This window comes from Ipomoea nil, unplaced genomic scaffold (genome assembly GCF_001879475.1).
Source record: "Ipomoea nil cultivar Tokyo-kokei standard unplaced genomic scaffold, Asagao_1.1 scaffold2036, whole genome shotgun sequence".
Taxonomy (NCBI): domain Eukaryota; kingdom Viridiplantae; phylum Streptophyta; class Magnoliopsida; order Solanales; family Convolvulaceae; genus Ipomoea; species Ipomoea nil.
Genome location: NW_017618464.1, coordinates 308,838 through 329,734, shown reverse-complemented (window position 1 = coordinate 329,734; position 20,897 = coordinate 308,838). Strand labels below are relative to the sequence as shown.

At 32.9% G+C, this 20,897-nt stretch overlaps 1 protein-coding gene, 1 long non-coding RNA gene and 1 other non-coding gene across 4 annotated transcripts; 2 read left to right on the top strand and 1 right to left on the bottom strand.

The window, feature by feature from the left end:
- Nucleotides 1-922: 922 nt before the first annotated feature.
- Nucleotides 923-20,398, top strand: LOC109148073 (auxin-responsive protein IAA27-like). 2 transcript variants are annotated; one of them, XM_019295832.1, is made up of 7 exons: nt 923-933; nt 11,828-11,839; nt 18,302-18,808; nt 19,169-19,398; nt 19,484-19,625; nt 19,734-19,795; nt 20,031-20,347. In XM_019295832.1, the coding sequence occupies exons 3-7, from the start codon at nt 18,333-18,335 to the stop codon at nt 20,063-20,065; spliced, it is 945 nt and encodes a 314-aa protein (XP_019151377.1). In that variant the 5' UTR covers nt 923-933; nt 11,828-11,839; nt 18,302-18,332; the 3' UTR covers nt 20,066-20,347. The 2 variants fall into 2 exon arrangements, with proteins under 2 accessions (XP_019151377.1, XP_019151378.1); XM_019295833.1 differs by lacking the exons at nt 923-933; nt 11,828-11,839 and having other exon boundaries at nt 18,028-18,808; nt 19,562-19,625; nt 20,031-20,398.
- TRNAM-CAU lies at nt 4,863-4,946 on the top strand. Its single transcript is given in 2 exon segments — nt 4,863-4,900; nt 4,911-4,946. It is a non-coding gene; the product is annotated as a tRNA-Met (tRNA).
- On the bottom strand, nt 20,276-20,857 carry LOC109148074. Its single transcript, XR_002048756.1, has 3 exons — nt 20,815-20,857; nt 20,737-20,738; nt 20,276-20,361 (listed from the first exon to the last, which is right to left on the bottom strand). It is a non-coding gene; the product is annotated as an uncharacterized LOC109148074 (long non-coding RNA).
- Nucleotides 20,858-20,897: the final 40 nt, after the last annotated feature.

Here is a 20,897-nt window from a genome sequence, read left to right as displayed (position 1 = left end):
TGGACATAACATACACAATTGAACGTATCAGACCAAGTTGATATTTAGTCACTTTATCATTAATCCGACAGATGTACGAAATTAGCAAATTGCGATTTTACAAATTTCCATCTTTAAGGGAAAATGGTAGTTTTAGCCAATCAATTATACTTATATTGTACACTCCGTTCATGAATTATTACCACATAAATTAAATGCTCTTCAAGAAGAGTTAATTATCGAAATGGTCCATTTCTTATAGCGAAATTATCAATTTAGTCCTTGACTATTTTTTTTGATCAATTAAATCACTCAATTTGAGACCAAATTGGTAATTTCACTATAGTCAAGGGACCATTTTGGTAATTAACTCCTTCAAGAATTGTAATGAAGAATTGCTAGATAATTTTTTAAGATTTATAAGCATGTATCTACTTTATCTTTATTTAAATGTCAATTTATAAGTAAATAAAAATAAATTTATCTTTCTAAATAATCAAGGTGATATATATATATATATATATATATATATATATATATATATATATATATATATATATATATATATATATATATATATATATATATGAGTTATTACCATCCGAGGTCCTCCGAGTATAGTGGTTTTGCCACGTTTAGTCCTAAACTTTCAAATTGACCATCTGTGGTCCTTCGACTTTCAAATTTAACCATCCGTGGTCCAAGTTAACCACCCATGGTCCTTCAACTATTAAATTTTAACCAACCATGGTCCTTTTAAGAGGACCATGACTGGTTAAATTTCAAAACTTGAAGGACCATAGATGGTTAACTTGGACCACGAATGGTTAAATTTGAAAGTCGAAGGACCACAGATGGTCAATTTGAAAGTTTAGGACTAAACGTGGCAAAACCAATATACTCGGAGGACCTCAGATGGTATTAACTCATATATATATATAATAAACATAATATGTATGAATGAAAGTTATATCCCTGATTTATGTCCGTTTTTTCCGTTAAGTTTTTTTGTACATTATGCTATAAAGGTTGTACATTAAAATATTTTGGACAAACATACCCCTACCGTTATAACTTCCGTTATCTTTTCCACTATTGTTACCATGCACATGCATCCACCATATATTTTCTTATCTTCTTCATTAATAATTAATAATAATATATACACATTAAATATTTGAGTTATATGTTAATTATTTCATAAATATAAATATCAAATTTATAAAAATGATTTACATTATTATTATTATTTAGAATAATTTAAATATCTAAAATCTAAATAAATTTAAAATTTTAATATAATGTATTTATATTGGGCACCTATTTTTTGCGCATCGCGCATAAAAAATACTAGTATATATATATATATATATATATATATATATATATATATATATATATATATATATAAAGCATTTGTTAGGTAGGTTTTGTAGAGTTCTCAAATTCCCTCAAGTAATGAGTTTTCTCTTCAGGAATTCTTCATTACAATCTTATTAGTCATTCTTCATTCATATACAGGCCGTTCTAATCTATTGAAAATAGTGATTTGTCTAATAGTTTAATTTAGACCTTCATTATTTTTGTTCCGAGATGCAATCTAAATATAATAGATCGAGTAAATGGTAAAGATAAAGACAATAGACAAAGAACATAGGGTGAGTGAGATATTTTTAAATATTTAAATTTCGTTATAATGATAGAGATTTCTTTTTATAAAGGTGAGAAATATAATCTCAAAAGACATCTGAAATATGAAGATAGAAGTCTAGAAGATCTAGAAAATCTCTATAAGTGAGATAACTGGGTTTAAATCCACTTGGATTTCAAGTTATTGTATTCTATGACAAAAATACAAATGTAATTAAATTTTTTTGTGCAAATATAATGCATAAAAATTTAACAAAGAAAGAGTACAATTTAAAAGTTCCAATTTTCGTTCATATTTAAATACAAAATTACTCACCAAAATTTCGATGTCATTTCCTTTTAAAATTTTGTTTTCAATTACAATTAAGACCAATAAATGAATTCAAAAAACAGTAATATGTTATATCTAAAATATTTTTTTAAAAAAAAATAGGCCCCCAAAAAATGGGGGCCCTGTGCAATCAATAGTTATGCTGTGCAACCGAATGTACCATGCGCATGGTGCATACGGTTCAAAACGACGTCGTTTTGATTAAAAACGCGCGTCCCACTTTAAAAAAAAAATCAGGTTCGATTCTCAGCAATAGCATTATTGTGGATATATAATTATGAAATTGTGGATATATAGTTATGAAATTGTGGTTATATAGTTATGAATTTATGGATATTTAGTTCATTCATTGTGGATATTTAGTTCAATCATATATTGTGGATATTTAGTTCATTCATTGTGGATTTTTACTTCATTCATTCATTCATTGTGGATTTTTACTTCATTCATTCACTGTGGATATATAGTTATGAAATTGTGGATATATAGTTATGAAATTGTGGTTATATAGTTATGAATTTATGGATATTTAGTTCATTCATTGTGGATATTTAGTTCAATCATATATTGTGGATATTTAGTTCATTCATTGTGAATTTTTACTTCATTCATTCATTCATTGTGGATTTTTACTTCATTCATTCACTGTGGATATATAGTTATGAAATTGTGGATATATAGTTATGAAATTGTGGTTATATAGTTATGAATTTCTGGATATATAAAAATGCTATTGCCGAGAATCGAACCTGATTTCTTCTTAAAGTGGGACGCGCGTTTTTTTAACCAAAACGGCGCCGTTTTGCAACCGTATGCACCTTGCAAGGTGCATTCGGTTGCACAGCATAATTTGCGCTGTGCGATCGCCTTGGCCAGGATTGGCCCTGTTCATATATATACCGATTAATAGAATTTTGTAGAGTTTTCTCAAATTCCCTCAAGCTACATATCTTTCAGAAATTCTTCATTACAAACTTAAAAAAATTTCAACAATTCCCTCAACTAATCGAAAATTCTGAAAAATATGTAGGTTTTGTTTGACATATCTAGCTTGAAAGTTAAAAGTTCAAAAGCTAGTAACTATTTTCTTATTTTAAAATGTTTTTTGGACAATATTTTAAAATAATATATTATTTTAAGTTCTTCATATTTTACCAAACAAAAGGTGGATGACGACTTTCATGAGTTTAAAATCCACACACAAATTGACTTGTACGGGATAGAAGAATATATTTTTCTTGTACTATAATTTTGATTAATTCATAATTGAATTACCGTCAAAAGCTACCTAAAAAGAATATTTTTGACATGTTATTTCATTCACAATTTTTGAACTTACACCTTGATTCAATATAAAATGTTATAGATCATCAATACTTCACTCTACGGCCTCTTAAACTTTGGGCCTGGGGCTCTTAATAGGCTAAAAACCTTCCAAGTATTTTGGACCTGCATCGAGTGGGCAAATTATGCTGTGCATCCGTATAGACCATGCATGGTGCATACGGATGCACAACATAACTACTCGCATTAAGTAGTTCACAAAGAGCTCAAAACTTTGCCTAAAATATTTTCATACTCAAGCCGGAAGAAGGGGTAATTGTCCACACAATGTTGTGTGGATCATAACAAAAAGTACATTTTTAATATACTAAATGTATATTATTTATGTATTGAATGTAAATTATATAAAATAATGTACTTTCAATACTCAAATAATGTACTTTCCCTAAATACAATGTATATTATTAATAATTTAATATACTAAAAGTACATTATTTTTGTAGTAAATGTACATTATTTTATAACATACAAAATATGAGGTCCATACAACTTGTGTTAACCATGGTCCACACAATAATAATTGGGAAGAAGTGAAGAACAATATTTGCTGGATGTTTGCATTCATTTTAAACGAAATATTCATTATACTCGTAAGAAAAATGTTATACAATTCCCCCTCTTAAATTTATCTTCTAAAGCTTATCTCTTACAGGGCGTTTGGTTCACTGTAATTTAGCTGTAGTTGAATTGCAATTCAATAGATGCCTCAATTACGTTGTTTGGTTGGAGCAATTCCCTCCTTTTGTTGAATTGCAATTTCCTCCTTTTGTTGATAAAGGAAAAACATATGAAATGACACTACTACCCTTAGTTGTTATTACTATTGTCATTACGCAAAGGTATTTTAGTCTTTATACCACTTCTTTCCTTCTCAACTTCAATAATTCTATTTCTTCCCACCAAATAACGTAATCTGAATTCCTACTTTATTCCAACCTTATTATTTTTCTACCAAATTACAATTCCTTCCCCCCTAATTCCTTCATTCCAACCAAATTAAATGCCCCGTTAGTGTTGTAATAAAACTTCTTTAGATTTGTTAGTTACTCGTGAATTGATTGGTCCAACCACAAGTTAAAATGTATTCATTTAATGATCAAATAGAACACGATATATTTAAAGGGAACGATATTTGAATCGAAGACCTCTCGTCCTCTTGTATCAAAGCTCCATATATACTAGATCCTCTCTTGTTTAAAAATACAAAATTTCAAGTAGACTTCTTGAGTCACTCAAATAAAGCTACTCAAGTTTAGATTTACTCAATATTCGGGGCAATCTCCCAACCAAGTTGGTCAGATAGTTAACTATAATAATGTTATAAATTTGACTTTTTGTAAGTGTTATTTATTAGTCTTATTGATTTGAGCCAGTTAACTATGAGCAATCTAAACTAATTTACTTGAGTGTGGTTCTTTTCTAACTATATTCACAAAATAGGCTTAACCTAGTGTTCACATTCGAGTAGCAGCCCCGAGATTTCCGGTATATCAAAGGCATTGACTCAATATTCAAATTCATTGTATATATAAAATACAGGAGCCAAAGACCACCAAAAGGGGTGGTGGCGCAGTTGGCTAGCGCGTAGGTCTCATAGCTAAGAGTGATCCTGAGGTCGAGAGTTCGAGCCTCTCTCACCCCATGTAACATTTTACTATTCCAGGCCACATGCCTCCCAGCCATTCTTGCTTTCTGTTAAATTTTAACCCCACCATGTTCTGAAAACAGTAATAATTCTAAAAAAAGAGTGATATGATGGAGAACAAAATTTTGATGAGGCCTCTACAATGATGACACATATATACTATGTACATTTGTGGGAGATTTAGATGAGTTAAGATTCGTTACGTTCCCCCTTAGCTTTTAGTCCCAATAATTCATATATGGAAGGGACTGGGGATGGAGCTGATCTGATCTCCTCTAATGACAAGAAACAAGTGGGAGTGGGATGCAATTGAGGCATTATTAGTTGCAGGCTTTTTGAGCAGATAATAATAATGGAACCCCACTTTGCTTTTTAGCTTAGCTTGCATTGTTTGCTCTTTGATGGAAATGCATGCCCACCTCTATCTGCCCCTTGTCTTCATGAGAGCCATAAAAGCCACTATAAAAGTCTCACCTTTTCTTTTTATTTTTTTGGATCTAAGTAGTCCTTCAGGCTTCATGCATGCATCTCTGCTCATGCGTTTTGGGTAGGGTATACCCATGAGCCACCTCTTTCCAAATCCAACCATGCCAACTAGTAGTTTATCCTCGAGCCTACTTGGCCTTGTGACAAAGGATCAGGCCACAGTGAGATAAACCAGTCTTGGTTATTCATAGTTGATAAATTCAAATCAAGAAGGCCAATAGACTGTTTCCAAAGGGTTTAATTTGGAACATTGTTGTTACTAAGTCAACTGTTCAACCGACTTGGCTAGTTACTAATCTTAAATGTTTGGAATTTGAGTACGGCAATTACTAAGGTAAGGAAATAGTAGAATAAAGATAAAAGAATTGGGAGTCAGCACCCGTCGTCTCGAAAATGTATGACGGTCTACCTATAAGGAAATAAAGTTGTGCTTTCGCTAGCAAGCTATAGCTTTGGCGTAAGTGATAAGCGTGTAATCCTAACAAGTGGTATCAGAGTCAAGTATAACTACTAATTATAGCTTTTGACGTAAGGAGTAACTAGGAAGTGCTTGAATTTATTTATTATGAGCAATTAAGTTTTCTTCGCCGACCACTTAGCTTATTGTTACCTGGCTGCTGCGTTGCTCAAAGTCTTCCATTACAATAACACTTGAGTTTGATAGATGATTAGTGGATCATATGATTGGAAGGTTGAACTTAACAAGTCAACTATATTCCCCTCCCTAATAATGTCTCCAAGGTTTCAACTTTTAACAATGACTGCCACTTCCATTACTACCTACTAATGTCGATCTCAATTCTCAAAGGTTTACTATATATACATGTTCCTCTAAGTACAATCGTTATACGCTACACCACGGCGCACGTAGCATTGTGCGCCGCGCGCCTCCTAAAACAACGTCGTTTTGGGAGGCGCGGTAGGAAGTTGCTGTGATTATGTATATTTGTTCATACAGTTATGTATATTTGTTCATAGAATTATGTATATTTTTTATTATGTACATTTTTTATACAATTATGTACATTTTTTTATACAATTATGTATCCGAATCAGGAAATTTTTGTGTATTATGTTAAGAGTTGATGTGTATTATGTTAAAAGTTTATGTTTATTATGTATTATGTTAGATTATGTGTATTATCTTTTAAAAAACAGTATGTATATTTTGTTATACAATTATGTACATTTTTGAACATGAGATTTTTTTTTTTTTTTTTTTAAGGAAAATTAACCGCAAAACACTGGGTAGCGAAATTTTGAAAAAAAAATAATCTGAAAAAACGTCATTTTGCATCTGGGCGCACAATGCAACGCGTGCCGTGGTGCAGGATATAAATCGCCCTCTAAGTACTGTTGTTTGCGGTGCCGGATTTTGAGCTCTACAAGCTGGACTACTGCACAGGGCCCAAAATTTTAGAGACCCGATATTTCATTTTTACCTAGCTAATTTACAAATAAAAACTAAAAGTTTTCAATTACATTAAATTTAAGAGGTTCCATAAAGAAATTGTAGAAATATGTGTTTATTGTATTTCAACTTAGAGGTCCAAGGTTCAAAATTTGCATGATGCTCTAACTTTGGACATCTCCTTAATTATTTTGTTAATTCTTTTGCATTGCGAGTTTGCGCACACTATTATTATTATTATTATTATTGTTATAATGGTAATTTATTCCATAATACTATTGTTATTGTTATAATGGTAATTTATTATTATTATTATTATTATTATTATTGTAATTTATTCCATAATATGTCTTTTGACTTTTTCTTTGTGCACAGTAACATTTTACCACCTTCTTATTATTATTATTATTATTATTATTATTATTATTATTATTATTATTATTATTATTATTTTTATTTTTATTATTAAAAATTACGGTATTAATTTTAAAGATTTTGATTTTTGTAGGGCCTTATTTATTTACCCGAACATTCACACAAAATCTAAAAATCGCGCTGGTTGTTTAAGTGTGATCACATTGCTAGCTGTTTTAAGAATCCCTTTTCATTGGTGAATTACCACAATAAATTGATAATCGGTGAATGAATAGCGATCATATTGTTTTACTCGTTAAACTGTCAAAGTTTTTCATATTTAGTAGTTGTTGGAACCGTTGGTAGAAAAAATAAATAATAATCCAATAAATAATATTATTATTTTCTAGAAAACAATGGAAGAAAATATGGAGAATTTGGTTAGTGTTTGGTGTTGCGTTTTTGCAAGAGTCAAGTGATTACTCTTTCCTTAAAATCTTATTTGCCACCTCCCAAAAGTGCTAGGAGCTTCGTGGCCTATGCTTCTCAGGATAAAACTTGCTTGTGATTTAATGTTTGAGCACCCAAACAAAGAATCCGGCAAACAAAGCAAGGTTTTGAACACAGTATGGCTAAAGAAAGAGTAGAAGCAGAGAGTTTTTAAGGCTAAGAGATGAACTTTCTTGTTCAGGTTTTTTGTGTAAATCTCTACTGCCTCTATCCTCTCTTATATAAGGTTGAAGGATTAAGTAACTTTTAATTTGGCATTTAAAGAGACCCCTACAACTGCTGATAACAGCAACCATTAACCTGAATCTTAATTCAAAATTAAAATTGAAATTAATTCAAAAAATTAACTCCATAATAGCTGAATTAAAACCTCAACCATCACACCAGGAGTTTCAGTTCGGCCATCAGGCCGAAACCAACTTTCGTCCAACAGGCCGAAATATTACTTTCGGCCATGCAAGTTATTTCTCGGCCAAGGTGAAACCAATTCACCAAAATGTTTCGTCCAAAGTGAAATACCAAACTTATTAATGTTTCGGCTAATTTCACCAAACGAAAAACATTAATGTTTCGGCCAAGCTGAAAACGCCCCCAGGCTAGTTTCATTTCGTGTAGCTAAATTGAAAAATGATACCAAAATTTGGCATAATTTAACTCGCAAGGCAACCTCCCGCGCGAGAAAACTTCTATGTTATACAATTTTACAAGATTCAAAAGAGCTCTTGTATATAAGGGGGGCAAATCCACTTTCTAAACCAATGTGGGACAAAACTCACTTTTTCCTTTCATTTTCCAACTCAAATGGGTCTACTTTGAGAATCAGTATCTCATTCACCTATTATCCGTTTTGAGCGTACAATATATCAATCTCTTCGTCTCACTACGAAGAATCCGAATCCACTTTGACCCGACCCAAATTAGAAGTGGACCCTACTGATAATTGTACCACAAAATAGCCACTTAACATGCCATTTTAAGCTATTTTTTCTAACAGTAGCTATTTGTGAATTAGTATGTTTCTTGCAAGTGAATTAGATAGACAAATTTATTGGGTACTGCATGTCATACTAAAGTGAATATAATTAAGGTGTTTGTTGAAAAATGTCATTCTAACTTAGTAGGTTAGAATCAGACAATAGGCAATTAAGTGATCAAATTGTTAATGTCCGCAATTGCAAGGTGGGATGTTCAACTCTATTCTACTAAAGAGTGTGTCATGTTGATTGTTGAAGAAAGGTAAAATATACAGAGTAATATATATTTATACATTCAATACTCTCATTTATGATGGACAAAATAATAAGGGAATAGAGTTAATACCAGCGGAGGTCTCTGGTCTTTGATGACAATTTTAAAGTGAGTATCAGAATTATCGTTTTTACCATTTAATAACCTAGACTATCATATTTTGGACATTTTATGTTATTTTGATGACTTTTTCGGTCAAACACTATTTTAGGCAAGGGTATTTTCGTCTCTTCGATTTTTTTTAAAAAAATTTCCAATGAGTTAATTCTAGCGAAGATCCGTTGTCTTTGGTGGCAATTCCAAATTTAGTCCTAGACAATCATTTTTACCATTTAACAACTCAGACTATCATATTTTTGACACTTTGGTCCTTCCAATAACTTTTTTTTGGTAAAACTCTATTTTAGGCAGTGTTGCAAAAATCCCGCCTAGGCATCGATTAATCGGCGCCTAGGCGCTAGGCGCCCCTAGGCCATGGCGATTTCCCCCCTAGGCTCCCGCCTAGGCGATCGGCCGCCTAGGCGCCCGCCTAGCGCCTAATTCGGCCGCCTAACGCCTAACTCGGCCGATTAGGCCGAGTTAACTCGTCCATTTCTGTTGAGTTAGCCGAGTTAACCCGGCCGACTCGACCTTGCTAATTTTTTTCATTTATGACATATATATATATATATATATATATATATATATATATATATATATATATATATATGTATGTATGTATGTATATATGTTGTATGTATGTATAATATGAACCTACACACGTGCACTGTTTTTCTTTTTTTTAGTTAGCCGCTTAGGCCCCGGCTAGGCCATCTAGGCGCTAGGCGCTACTCTACCGCCAGACTAGCGCCTAGCGTCTATTGCAACCATAATTTTAGGCACGCAAGAATATTTTCGTCTTTTAATATTTTTTTCCCAATTTTCTATGCTTATTTTTTTTTTCAATTTTCGTATCTTCAGTCGTGTATTGCACCATCTCCTTCACCCAACTCTTGTCTTCATTCCTTCAACCCAACCCCAAATTGTCCTTCATCAATGACAATATCGAGTACATGAGGACCTCCGGGCTCCAGATGTGGGGAATTATTTTGCAACGCAATTGGGAAGCTCTGGATGTCGGTCGGCTTTAGCTTGACCGATGTTGTTTTAGTCCATGATTCGGTGAATCATCTACTATAGTTATAGAGCCTAAAAAAAAAAGTCTCTTCTTTGTCATCAGAAAATATACATTTTCCTAAATTAGGGTGTCACTGGAAAGAAAGTCATCGGAAATGACAAAAAATGTCCAAAATATGGTAGTCTGGAGTAATAAATGACAAAAATGATTGTTAGAGATTAAATTTGGAATTGTCACCAAAGTCAAGGGACCTCCGTTGCAATTAACTCATTGGGAAATTTAAAAAAAAAAAAATGAAGAGACGATAGTCTGCGGTGTTGCCTAAAATAGAGTTCCACCGGAAAAGTTATCGGAAGGACAAAAAATGTTCAAAATATGATAGTTTGTGGTGTTAAATAGCAAAAACGATAGTCTGTGACTAAATTTAGAACTGTCACCAAAGACAAGGGATTTCCGCTGGAATTAATTCTAAAGAGTATAACAAACAATACTAATGACAGAATGAATGTCATAAACTTATAACTTAAAATAAAAGGTTACATATATCTTTAGTCTTTAATTTACGAAAAAGCTCGCAACTACTACCCACAGATGCACTTTAGGTGAAACTCGCATTGCGACCCTAGTTGTCAAATGACTAACCAATCTAAATTGTACATGACTGACCAACTCAAACTAAGAAGGCTAATAAATTATTCTCACAAAGAGTCAAACTTAAAACTTTAAAATAAAAGTTCACCAATCTAACCTCTGATTTCTCATATTCACTCAAAAAGTGTATATAAACAATCTCCATATCTAATTTTAAGTACTTATTTATTTGGCCAAGCAACCCAAGCGTATACATGTACAATTGTATACATTATGATATGTTTTGATTGTGTTGGGATTGCATTATATTGCCGACCTAGTATAAGAAACCACTGCAAACATATAACCCAATACCATCATTTCCATTATGGTAAGATTATCTAAGAGATTAAGGAAGATTTTGTGGCCATGCTAATATTCTTAGGATAATGTTGGATGATATGTTGATCACTTTGATTTTCACAGTGTCCAGTGGGACTAAAAGAGGGTAATTAGGATCAATCAAATCCTAGGTGGGGTCAACTAATGTTGTTCCAAGATCCACCTGTGTCCCCGGCCTCCCTAGCTCTCCCACCTCTCTCCCTACTCCACAAATTAACTAATAAAAAATATTAATTATACTCGCGAAAGTATATATTTCTGTCACATAGTCTATATTTTAATAATTTAATATAAAAGAAAAACTAATGACTGAATTAGTCAATACATAAAAAATTATGAAATAAAATGAAAATACGTATATGAAGATTGAATAAAATGCATGCATTTGGGTGTTCTAAGTAGCTTTTTGCATAAACTTCTAGTTTAAACTATAGAGGTTGAAATCCAACCTCAAGAGTACTCGTTGTTTTGCCCATAGGCCTTGTAGAGGAGCGAGTTGAGATAAATGGTAATTAAGATGTCTCATGAAGTGAATGACCTAGAGTTTATTACGTTGATGGTCACAAGAGATGCAATTTCAAACTATGTTATTGATAAGAATCGAATCCTCATCCTGCAGTTACAAGCACAATTAAGACTTGCACTCTAACTTTTGCCCAGTAACTAAGTTTTAGGACAATAATACCAACAATATAGAAGATGGGTAAAAAGAATTGTTGACCTAATATAGGGAAAATTAGTCTTGGATATATATGATATAGGTAACCCTATATGTATAAGTTGTTTTTGTGGCTCAAAGACTAAGCTAAGCTAATTAAGGTAGCTTTATGGTCCATTGGCCTTATCTACCAAACGTGGTGAGACTGTAGCTAAAGTGCCAGACATTGGTGGACCCAAGGATATGCCACCAACCAAAGCTTAGGCATGGGAGCTTAGGTTTATGGCTTCTGAGTTTGGCCAAACATCACAACATTGCACGTTATGTGTTTCCTTAGCTTTGATAGATATGTCCATATCACAAACCCTAGTGGGGATGCCCCAGCCCACATTTATTCTTTTGCATTATATTTCCCACCATTTTTTTATTTTTATTTTTTACAATTTTGACTATATATTAGTAACTAATTAAGTGATTCATCATACTTAAATTAATAAGTATCTCGAGTGTCTCATCAATCAAGTTATATACATTTCATTTTATTTATAGTCTCACATTTGAAAATTTTGGATCGACAAACTTTGCCTCTCAAATTTTTTTTTTTTTTTGACTTGAGTAACTTGTTACTCAAAAATATGTCAAAAAGATCAAAATTGCTAAAATATGTGTCGTGCACAACGGGTATAAAATTTAAATGACGATAATACAAGCTAAGATTATCACATTTATGGACAAATTATACCGCAAATTATGCTGTGCATCCGTATGCACCATGCATAGTGCATACGGATGCAAAAACGACGTCGTTTTATTAAAAACGCGCGTCTCTCCTTAAAAAAAAAATCTAGGTTCGATTCCCAGCAACAACATATGAACTAAAATTCCAGAATCAATAAACTATAATTTCATAATCGATAAACTATAATTCCAGAATCGATGAACTATAATTCCATAATCTATGAATTAAAATTCCAGAATCTAATCTATGAACTAAAAATTCCAGAATGAATGAACTAAAATTTCAGAATCTATGAACTAAAATTTCAGAATCGATGAACTACAATTCCAGAATCGATGAACTATAATTCCAGAATGAATGAACTAAAATTCCATAATCTATGAACTAAAATTCTAGAATGAATGAACAACATAATGATGTTGTTGGGAATCGAACCTGAAATTTTTTTTTAAAGGGGAGACGCGCGTTTTTAATAAAACGACTTCATTTTTGCATCCGTATACACCATACATGGTGCATACAGATGCACAACATAACTATCCAAATTATACCATGGACGACCAGGATTTACATTGCACTGTGGGTTCTAGTTCAAAATCAGGACCGGCCCTGGGGCAAGGGCAGGCTGGGCCCCTTCCCAGGGCCCATCTCTAGAGGGGGGCCCATAGACCCTATGATATATTAATATATTAATATATTATATACATAATATATATTACTTGGGATATATTAGAAAAAAATATTTAATTACTTTTGACTTGATGACTTCTGATCAAAGTCGAAAAAATGTAAGATTCGAGAAGAATCGAAGAAAAGAGAAGTCGCAAGTCGCAACCATCAACCATTCATTCAATTCCTCTCCGGTCGCGCCTACGCTACAGCAACCGTTCAATTCCTCTCTCAATGGTAATAGTGGAATTATTAGAAGCTCAGATGTCAAATAAGAATGGGCAATCAACAATTTACTTCCGTAATTCACAAATAACAAATTTCTCTACAAGTCTGCCTATTCTACCAATACCATCAACACTCATTGATAATCGCCGATCACTCCAGTCAGCCAGTCCTGTTCGCCAGGAATCGCCGCGCCTTCACCACTCCGGTCTACAATTATAATTTGCAAAGGTATTTTATGATTTGAATTTTTTTTTTTTTTTTTTTGAAAACTATGATTTGGGAATTAGGCCGTATTGTTAACTGTATTGTTGAAAAGTCTATGATTTGAGAATTGAGATTTGCATAATTGTAGAATGCCCTGTATTGTCTGTATTAGGAATTTAGAAATTTGTAGAATTGAAAACTATAAGTTATTAGGATTTGCAGAATTGGAATTTGCAGAAGAATTTGCAGAAATGGAATTTGCATAATTGAAAACTACAAGTTATTACTTATTAAGATTCCTAGTTTCCTACTTACAATGTAATTGTAATTTGTCAGTTTAAGCCAAACCGATATCTATTCCTTAATCCTTCTCAAAGTAAAATGGCGTCTGTTAGAGTGTCAGATGCAAAAGTAATTTTTTGGTTTAATTTACTTTGCTGTAGTGATTTACATATGTTTAAGGTATTTTGGGAACATATTAATATATGTGATCAAGCATATCTGCATAGCTATGGTTTATGGTTATACATAAAATTGTCTCATTTTAATTTTTGTGGATTGCCTGTTGATGTCCAAATATTAATGGTATTTACTCGAAATTAATTCGCCTATATGTTATAATTTCATTTATTTATGCAGGGATTGAAGGCACATGTTTATCTGTTGGTAGAAATACAGATTTTTGATTGACTGATTCATAAGTGTGCCAGGTGTTTTTGTTCTTTTTTTTTTTTTTTTTTTGGTTAAGATCAGTTTTGTTTATAATAATTTTTTGTCATGAATATTAATTTTGATGAAATTATTGATGATTTTGCATCGAGTAAAGTGTGTAAAATTTTTTTGTCATGAATATTTTTGTATTTAAAAAATTGTTGAAATTTTTCTAAGCTTATTTCATGTTATTTGATATTATCATTTTTTTTAGTATTATTAAATTTGAATTTTAGTTTTTCATATAGGAGTCCTTTTTTAATTTTCACTCCGGACCTATAAAATGTTTGGACCGGCCCTGTTCAAAATAACATTCAAATTATGTGTCTGCAATTGACATATTCTGTTAACTACAGATACATAATATGTTAACTGAAGACACATACTCCGTAATATTTTAACAATATATTATGTGTATGTAGTTAACATATTATGTGCATGCAGTTAATGTGTCATGTGCCTTCAATTTATTTATAATCACATAAACTATTAAGTATAGATACATAATTTTTGGACTAAGACCTACAGAGTATGATGGACCATAATCCATGGTATAACAATTGACATTCATGGGACTAGTTGTAAATAAATATGATAATTTACAATTGGGGTATCAACATATAAAATGTTTAGATTTATATATAAAAGACAGTACAAATTTTGACATGCATTTTAATATGGTATGGTTGAAAAATATCTAAATTCCGTTTCTGGTATATATATTCACCAACCATACAACTAGGCTTTAGATTCTTGGAATGCATGCCGACATGCTGGTTAGTTGGCAAATATATATATATATATATATATATATATATATATATATATATATACTACACTGATATTTGTATTTTACATGATTAATGAGACTAATCTAATCGAAGTCAAGTCTCATTTGAAGCGTTATTGCATGTATGTACATGAGTTCAAAAAGTTGTTCTTTATAAATACATTAGTTGGTGTGTTATTGGGAAGATAATAGCCTTATAGAATGGAAGGTAAAAAAAAAAAAAAAAAAATTCGGTTTAAACTGTTACACTGTTTATGGTGTGAATCGGAAGTGAAAATTTAATCATTGAATTGGACAAGTCAGAAATAGATTCGACAAGTTGAAGTGGTTTTTATTCCATTAGGAAATTTATTTAAGCATATTTGAATATATAAATGATTTTGATGGAAGTTGACAAGCTAAGTATTCCTAATTCTCAGGACCACCTCTATTAACAAATGGGAACTGAATAAAAATAAAGAACCCAACACTAAGAGGTAAATGTTCATGTGTTTGTAACAATTTTTTCAGCAGGGATATTGTGGAGATTATGTTTAAAGTGGACAAATCTTTTGTGCACACCCGCATTTAGACATGTCTGTTGAGCCATTAAATCACTGTGATTTATATATTTCCAAATACTCTCTATCGGGCCGAGGTGTGGGGGCTCTTGAGGTTAGAAATTCAACCTTTTGGGAGAAGTTTACAGTTTTCTAGGTTAAGCTAATTTCATATATACTTGTTTACTTTTTTAGGATTATTTCAACCCTAAGGCTTTGGGCGAAGTCTATGCATTATTTTGGAATCAAATCAAATAATATTGTATAAAGCATGCATGCAATTGAATTGTGTGATGGGGAAAGGTAAGGTAAGAGGGGTTGATAGAGAGGTTTCAATATAAATTGCTTTTTTAACACCCAACAGGTACAAAGCAACAGTACATACGTCAATTTCAATTTATGGAATCTAAAACTATCTTTATCAATTATCACTGTGCATATATACAGACACAGTTCCCAGAAAGCGAGAGTGTCGTTTGTTGGGTCTTCAGTTTCAAGACCTCATCCCCAATCTCCGACACTCCATCCCGGCCCCCTCATAATTAATTTGCTGCTGATATGATGATGATTAATTATGAGGTTTAATTACTTTGGTTGAGGATTAATCCCACGAGGATTGTTTGGTAAATAGTTGTTAGTTGATAGCTGTTAACTGATTGGGTTTGTGGGTTGACTAGTTGATAGTATTAATTGATTGCAGAACGATCTTTGGTAAATTAGTTGATAGCTGATTACGTGCAAAAGTGATTTTTTTAGAAAGTTAATCGAAAAACCTGTTTTGACCATCTTATTGAATATTGGCATTTTGGAGTAATAAACTATTACAAAAAAAAAAAAAAAAAAAAAAAAAAACTAATTAATCAATGTTTAATCAAATCAAACACCTAATAGTGCTCAAATATACTAAAATTATCTGATAAGAGCATCAATATCAGAGATTAATGGGGAGTTTATTCACGCCTTTTGAGGTCTCAAAGCCATGTTGGCGGAGAAAGATGCAAGAGAGAGAGGGTCAGCACCTCTTGCAAGGGAGGAGTCGTTATTTCTCTTCCCAAGGAAAGAGAAAATGTAGAGAGAACAGTTGCTCTGCATGTTTCACGCACAACAAAGCCACGTCGGGCGCGTGCGGAGCGTCAAGCGCGCTGACATGTTCCTTTTTTATTATTTTTTATTTTTAAAAAAAAAAACAATTTTATTTTTATTTTCTCTCTCTTTTTTCTCTTTCCTCTCATATTCTTTTTCCTAATTTCACCTACAAAAATTTCTAAAAAATCACAAAATAACTCCACTATGATTTATAAATGCTCTAAGCTAACTATGTTACCAAAAGGACCATGATATTGTTTCTTTTGTACATCTGCAAATCTGCAATAATGTTGTATTATGTGTTGCATGCATTAAATAAAAAAAAAATCTTTTAATAATCCAAATTAGACAACAAGAAAAACAAGACGTAGAAATGCGACACACTTTGTTGTTTTGGGGTTTTGTGGTTTAGAACGGAAGACGACACTCGACAGCGTCGTCTGCCTAATCCCTATCGCACCTCGTCCTCGTCCTCATCCTTAAAGCCTGTACCGCTGCTGTCCTATACTTGTCTTCATCATTTTTTGGTTAATTTACAAAATTTAGTAACAAAGGAAATCAATAACTACTATTATAATTTAGTAGTGTGCACTAAGTAAATCTTGAAAAATGTGTACTAAGTAAATTTTGTTTGTCAACAAAGGTTGTCTATAGTTAATTGTTCAAACTAAAAAAGTCAATAAATCGTTCTTGTTGAAAGTCGAACTTTAAACTTATAATAATAATAATAATAATAATAATAATAATTATTATTATTATTATTATTATTATTATTATTATTATTATCAAAATAACAGTGTAATCGACTTGGACAAAATTGTCCCTAATTTACCATATCACTCCGTAATTACTATATAAATTATGACACATACATAATCTATTGAATTTTTTTAGATCGTCGGAATAGATTAGAATCGATATTTATACTATCTAATACAAATGTTCTCCTACAAATATATGAACTTTGTAGGAGAAAGAAAAAAAAATACACATTTCACACGTTTGGACTTTGGAGCGCACCTCACGCCCTAGTGGGCATGTGTTTCCCACTCGCCCGCTGGGGCCACTTTGACTGAAACATGATCTTTTCTGTTTTATTTATTTTTTTTAATTATCAGAAGTTTTTTTTTTTTTTCTTTTTCTCTGCCACTTCTGTTACTTGCTTACAATTTTTTTTTTTTAAACCAAGTCGCTTGTGGTCCACTGGTATCCGATTGCTCCGATGTGGTATCCCCTTCCTTTGTAATAAAAAAAAAAAACTTTTAAACTTTTTAATCACACATTATATCTGTTGTAAGTTAATTGGTTTACCCCCTCTTTTTACAGGATCAATTTTTATCATATTCCATTTCTCTCTCTCTCTCTCTGCTTGTTCTTTCTATGCTACAGTGTACAGAGACAGATCAGGCAAACCATGATTATATAGAAAAAATAAAGATTGTAGTAATAATCAAAAGAGAATTACCTTTCCGGGTTTGGTTTTTTCTTGTGTATAATCAAATGCTTCCACCACTACTACTACTACTGCTGCCCAAGCCTCATCCCTCACTGTATTCTTGAATTTTACACTCTGCTATAGTACTTCTTGTTTGGCTAAAAACACACACTTCACTTCTATTGCTCCATATTTGCATTTCTGAGTGATAGTGTTCTGGGAGTTGATGTCGAAACCCTTAGAGGAGCATGATTACATAGGCCTATCAGAGTCCCCTTCAATGGAGACCTCTGAGAAGAGCTGTGTTTCCTCAGTGGAGAGTGAGAGGAAAGGCAAAGATTTGAACTTGAAGGCTACTGAGCTGAGGTTGGGGTTGCCCGGTTCTGAGTCCCCAGAGAGGGATAATGGGCCAGTGGGTGTTTTGAGGGCCAAGAGGGGCTTCTCAGACACCATCAATGGTGGTTCTGGGAAGTGGGTTTTCCCTGGGAGTGGTGGATCTGAGGCTGATATCCCCAAAGGTGCTGCCTTGTTCTCTCCTAGGGGTGTCAATGGTGCTGCCAAGATTCTTTGCCCTGCAGAGAATACCACCCACCAGTCTGACGTGGCTTCCAAAGAATCTTCTCTGCCATCCCCAACCCCAACTCAAGACCAAAAGCCTCAGCTTTCTTCTGCACCTAACCATGGGGTTGCTCCTGCTGCAAAGTAATTCTCTCATTCTCCTTCTATAAATTTATCTGTTTTCTGGTTTGATTATGAAGAGTAATAATGTGTTTGTGAATTAACCAACTATATATGTTATTCTTGGGAAATTTATGTTAATACTTTTGAAGAAGTTCCTATTTTCCAAGAAATCTGTTGGATTTTGAGGTGGTTACCTTAATAAAACTATGTTGTTCACTTGTTCTGTTGCCTTTTGGTCTAATTCTGAATTTCAGTCAATTTACTGTGACTTGAAGCTGGCAAGCATATCAGCTAATTAGTTGGCTAAGATAAGAAACAAGGTAGTTTAGTTAAGTACTTATTAAGTACCTAGTTTCCAAGACTCATGTTTATCTGGGACAGGGCCCAGGTGGTTGGATGGCCCCCAATTCGATCATATCGGAAGAATTCAATGGCTGCTAATCCTCCCAAGACCAAGGAAGATTCAAATGGAAACTTGGGATTAAGTTGTGTCTATGTCAAAGTCAGCATGGATGGCGCCCCTTACTTGAGGAAAGTCGACCTCAAGAACTATAACAGCTATAAGGATCTGTCTGTGGCCCTGGAGAAAATGTTCAGCTGCTTTACAATTGGTAACTCGTCTCTCTTGCTTGCTTTACAGAATACGTTTTACTGTCACAGATAAACGAAGAACTCATAAATGGTTAATTCACTCAGGTCAATATGAAACACAAGGCATTTCTGTCCATGATGGTTTGAGCGAAAGTAGATTGATGGATATTCTACATGGTTCAGAATATGTTCTTACCTTCGAAGACAAGGATGGTGATTGGATGCTCGTTGGCGATCTCCCATGGGAGTAAGTCTGCAAAATATGATCTTATTCTGATCTGCAGCATATGATTTTCTGGTTCTACTTTGAAAAAAAAAGAAAATGATTTTGTGATTCTATGATCGGTGATTGCAGGATGTTCGTGGATGCTTGCAAGCGCCTAAGGATCACAAAAAGTTCAGATGCAATCGGCCTAGGTAAGAGGCCTAAACGACATGTTGTTTAGTTCTTCCCACCATTCTTGATCTCTATATAGCAATAGTAGTCAAAACCATGTTTATGTCTCTCGAGTATATATTCTTGATCAATTTAACACGATTTGAGAGGTGAAACGTGTCTATAGGTGCTCACTTTCTCGAGCATATAAGAACATAAATGTGCAGTCTTGGTATCAGCTCAGACTTTTATAATATATTTCTCGAACTCTTGTAGCTCCTCGAGCCATGGAGAAGTGCAAAAACCGCTAGAGATGAAGTGGTCGATCTGAGTGCAAGCAAACTGAGATCATAAAATGGATGCTTGATCATCTGCATATCAAGTCAACCATCCACCTGGTGTTTTGTCTGTGCCCAAAACAAAATTCTAGTGAACTAATAAATAGATGTATTCATAATTATTCTAAGCTCTTTATAGGCTTTAATTGCTGTGTTTATTTTCCTGTATTCTTATTTCTTTGGTAAGTGGACTGGACACTACTATTATTAGTATTATACATTGTAAATCAGTGATATTATGCCTTACTTCTGTAACTCTCCTTGTTGTTCTGCCACAAAAAGGCACAATGTTATATTAGTTCTGCAGTTCATATATGTTATAATATATTAGCTAAATTTGTAGTATTAGATTTCAATTATATATGTAATATATAAAAAATAAAAGGTAAATGGTCAAAAACGAAAGTTCATTAGACCTCTGAACTTTTAAAAGTAACAATTAAACACATTAACATGTGATTTTTGTGCATCTACACCCAATAGTCGACTATTCACTTAATAGTCGATTATTAAGGTTTTGGCGCGCAAAAGTGCAAAACTATCGACCGGCAAACAGATCCCTAATGATCAGCTATTACATATGAATAGTTCGCTATTAGGCTCAAATGCACAAAAATCGCATTGCTACTTTTAAGAATTCAAACATCTAATGGACTTTTCGTATAAAGTTCAGTTTTTTTTCTTCTAAAAATAAATAAAACAGTTTGATTAGGCTCAAGAACAATTTGTGTCAAATATTAAAATGCTTGAATTCGGGTAGATTCATTACTCAAACTACTCTAGTTAAGCTCGGTTCATCAGTAAC

Excerpts from the sequence above, each read along its gene's own strand:
- LOC109148073 (XM_019295832.1), top strand. The coding sequence starts at position 18,333 with ATGTCGAAACCCTTAGAGGAGCATGATTACATAGGCCTATCAGAGTCC. Across the intron at positions 18,809-19,168 it reads GGGGTTGCTCCTGCTGCAAA|GGCCCAGGTGGTTGGATGGC; the intron begins GTAATTCTCTCA and ends TATCTGGGACAG. Across the intron at positions 19,796-20,030 it reads TTCAGATGCAATCGGCCTAG|CTCCTCGAGCCATGGAGAAG; the intron begins GTAAGAGGCCTA and ends GAACTCTTGTAG.